Here is a 3,214-nt window from a genome sequence, read left to right as displayed (position 1 = left end):
GCACCCGTCAGAACCTCAAAGGCCTCTGATGGGCATCCTTCATGGAGAACTCGACATTGCATCCCTTGGTAGGCGCTCTTGATGAACTTCGGCGGGGGATGCCTGCCATTCTTGAGTCTGAACCACAGTGGAAAAGTTGACATTTTTATATTTGGTTCATTTAGGTTCACATCGCCCAATTACAAGCGAACCAGGGCTTGAAAACAAAAGTCACAAGAGTTTTAGTAAACAGTCATCCTGCCAGGTGAGAGATTTTGGTGGTGTGGGGTCAAAAAAAATCTTTAGCTAAGCATGATGGACTTGTCTGTCTCTTCTTCTCTGGTGTTCATACCAGTTAAGAACACATGAAGAAGTAGCTGAATATGAGCATCAGTCCAGACTTCATTTTGTTCCGCTCGGCTTTCCAAGCACGAGGAACCGCATCCGTCTCCTTCTACCCATAAACCCTTGCATTTTGGGATGGTTTCCTGTAGTTGGTTGGATTACGTTACCGCACTGCAGTTCACTTGTTAAGAGGACTGAGACTCTTGGTGCCGTTATTTGGTGCCACCAGAGCTCACACGGCTTCGTTCTCACCTGGACAAACCAGAGTTCTCCAGACATGTTTGGTGTGAACTTTAGACTTACACTTGGCCTACAACATCTCACCCAATGATTTCCTCACCATCCATCCCAACAACGACAGGCTAACTGACCCTGCTGGCTTGAAACAACCCGCTCACTAGTGGAGAAACCAAGAGTTGTGCCGCCAAAACTGATATGAATCAATACATATCATTCATCTGATTGATAGAGTGATGAGAATGACTAGTAGATGAAACAGTAAAAATAGGTCATTAAAAGGAAAATCCAACTTTAACTCATATAGTAGGAATCCCCCCCCCCCAAAAAAACAAAATAATCCAGAAGCCACATCATTTGTTTTTCTTTTTCTTTTTTTTCTGTCAGTGCGGGAGGTGGAGGGTTCCCCCTACACACACTTCCTTATTTGCAGCTTTATAAACAGCATCTACTCCATTCAGTGTCAGACTCACATCCTCACTGGTCCTGAAACATCAAACGAACGATCAAGATGCCGACCAAACCACAGCTGCTGGCTGCGCTGACTGTCTGCTGCATCCTCCTTCTACATGGTGACATATTTTAATCTTATATTCAAGATGTTTAATCCCATAACGACCTGTTTAGCAATCTAGCTTCAAAATCAACTTTTGAAACTAGATTTTTTTTATTAGATTATTTTTACAGTTTGTATTTCTTTTCTTCTCTCATTTTTGTATTTTTGTCATTTTCGCATCTAAAGTTAAAATGAATTGTAACATAAAAAGGTTATCGTTTGCATAGAAAAGCATAAGCTAAACCAGCTGTTTTTTTTTCCCAAAAAATATTTTTCAATTCATCATCTACACTGAAATATTGATTTTAGTATCTTGCAGTAGGCCAACTCTATTGAATCGATTCTGATTTAAAATGAGCTGTCATTTGAAGGCTTAACAAAGCTAGACCGTTCTTAACCACCAAACCATTAAATGAAACTTGTTCCCAGTGGTTCCCTCCACCTCGGAGCTGAGGTGCCGCTGCAGACGGACGACCTCCACCCCCATCCCTCGACGCCTCATCAAGAAATTGGAGTTCATGCCTGCTGGAGGACACTGTCGCCAGGATGAAATCATGTAAGTAAGGAGGGCGAGACTGGAGAGTTAAGATGTACAGAGACAGAGTATGGGGAGCATTAGTCATTCACTGTTACATCAAATGAATGTCTCTGCAAAGTCAAATGTCAAAAAAATCCTTTCTGTCTCCTCTCCTCAGCTCTAATTTCCTTTCCTTGCTCTGTATCTATCATGCATGATGATTCTAGGGTCACGGGAATATTTCCTTACAGCTATTGTCAGAACACTGTAACTCTGACAGTCAGTCGTTCTGGAGGAGAGTGTTAGCTAAATGCTTCAGTGTAAGAATATGAGCTTTAAGAAAGTCAGTGGTGAGTCACTTATAACACAACATATAATCCCTCTTTCTCTCCACAGAGTCACCAAGAGGAATGGCTTCGTTGTTTGTATCGATCCAGATGCAGGATGGCTCCCAGAATTACTCAGATTGTCCCAGAGGTAATGTTTTTCTGTTGCTTTTGATAAATGATTGTACTGTTTTTTATCTAGAACCCCAGTGAGAATAGCAGTCACCTTGGTGCCACACACAGAGTTAAGATTGTTAACTTTTTCCTTGTCTTTTTTTCTTTCTTTATTTCGTATTTTTTTTAGTACAGGAGCCGTCAAAACACCACCAGCTCATCCACTGTGACACCCACTGCTGCCCACACGTCCAAAAATTAACATTTACGTCCTTCAGTCGATGGCTTGCTTCGATGCCGCTTGTCTTTTGTAGTGTTAACCTGTGGAAACGCTTCATAAGTATATAATATACTGTCTTAGTGCTTCATGAAAATCTTCCATATATATTAGAAACTTACATAATGCACGTAACACTGTGGTGCCTCACCCTGCAAGTACACAATGTGTTAGGGAGATTCTCATTAAGTACTTACACTGCATTACTGTGGTCTTAATACTTTTACACAGGTTAATACTCTGGAATAAGACAATTTTAAAGTGTTTATATTTTTTTATGCTACCATTTCATTGCTATAAACTACAAACTGTATTTGTACTGTCACATTATACAAATGACTACTGCAAGTGATTGTTTTAACAAAGCTATTAATCACAAATTAAAGAATGCTTTCCAGTAATTTTTTTACTTTACACAAATATGCATCAAATTCTATCCATGTGTTGAATACATGTATTGCATACATGACTTGTATTGTAATCCCTGTATCCATGATTTGTATTGTATTGTAATCGCTGTATCATATTCATGATTTGTCATCGCACAAGAAAATAAAAGCTCAAACAAGAGGACTCTTCAAAAATGACATTTTTATTGCCTACAGGAGGTGGGAGAGTGGGGGTGTGGAGAGATGATACAAGTGCTGTTGAGCATGTATGGTTTCAACTGAGGTGTACAATAACTGCTCAGAAAACAAATACAGTGGTAACCACTGCAGAAGTCTCCCATCATGCATTTATCCCGCCTCTTCCACCGCTTTCCACCAAATAAATATGTTGGAACTCTTCCTCGTGCCTTCGACGGCTGAAGAGAGCACAGCTTGACTTTTCCCCAATCGTTGAGCCGTAGTGCAGCAGTGACT

General features: G+C 40.4%; 1 protein-coding gene across 2 annotated transcripts; it reads left to right on the top strand.

The window, feature by feature from the left end:
• Positions 1–1,063: 1,063 nt before the first annotated feature.
• Positions 1,064–2,782, top strand: cxcl13 (chemokine (C-X-C motif) ligand 13). Of its 2 annotated transcripts, none has more exons than XM_071923836.2 (4): positions 1,064–1,133; positions 1,547–1,673; positions 2,031–2,111; positions 2,270–2,782. In XM_071923836.2, the coding sequence occupies exons 1-4, from the start codon at positions 1,073–1,075 to the stop codon at positions 2,334–2,336; spliced, it is 336 nt and encodes a 111-aa protein (XP_071779937.2). In that variant the 5' UTR covers positions 1,064–1,072; the 3' UTR covers positions 2,337–2,782. The 2 variants fall into 2 exon arrangements, with proteins under 2 accessions (XP_071779937.2, XP_078141482.1); XM_078285356.1 differs by having other exon boundaries at positions 2,265–2,782.
• The last annotated feature ends 432 nt before the right edge of the window (positions 2,783–3,214 follow it).

The sequence above is a fragment of the Centroberyx gerrardi genome, chromosome 8 (genome assembly GCF_048128805.1).
Source record: "Centroberyx gerrardi isolate f3 chromosome 8, fCenGer3.hap1.cur.20231027, whole genome shotgun sequence".
Taxonomy (NCBI): domain Eukaryota; kingdom Metazoa; phylum Chordata; class Actinopteri; order Beryciformes; family Berycidae; genus Centroberyx; species Centroberyx gerrardi.
Note: the sequence above shows the minus strand (reverse complement) of the source record. Positions and strands in the feature narration are given on the sequence as shown.

What these genes read in the sequence shown, in the direction of transcription:
- cxcl13 (XM_071923836.2), top strand. Translation starts at nt 1,073, where the DNA reads ATGCCGACCAAACCACAGCTGCTGGCTGCGCTGACTGTCTGCTGCATC. An exon ending in TGTCGCCAGGATGAAATCAT is followed by an intron (nt 1,674 to 2,030) that starts GTAAGTAAGGAG and finishes TTCTCTCCACAG; the next exon opens with AGTCACCAAGAGGAATGGCT. An exon ending in TTACTCAGATTGTCCCAGAG is followed by an intron (nt 2,112 to 2,269) that starts GTAATGTTTTTC and finishes TTTTTAGTACAG; the next exon opens with GAGCCGTCAAAACACCACCA.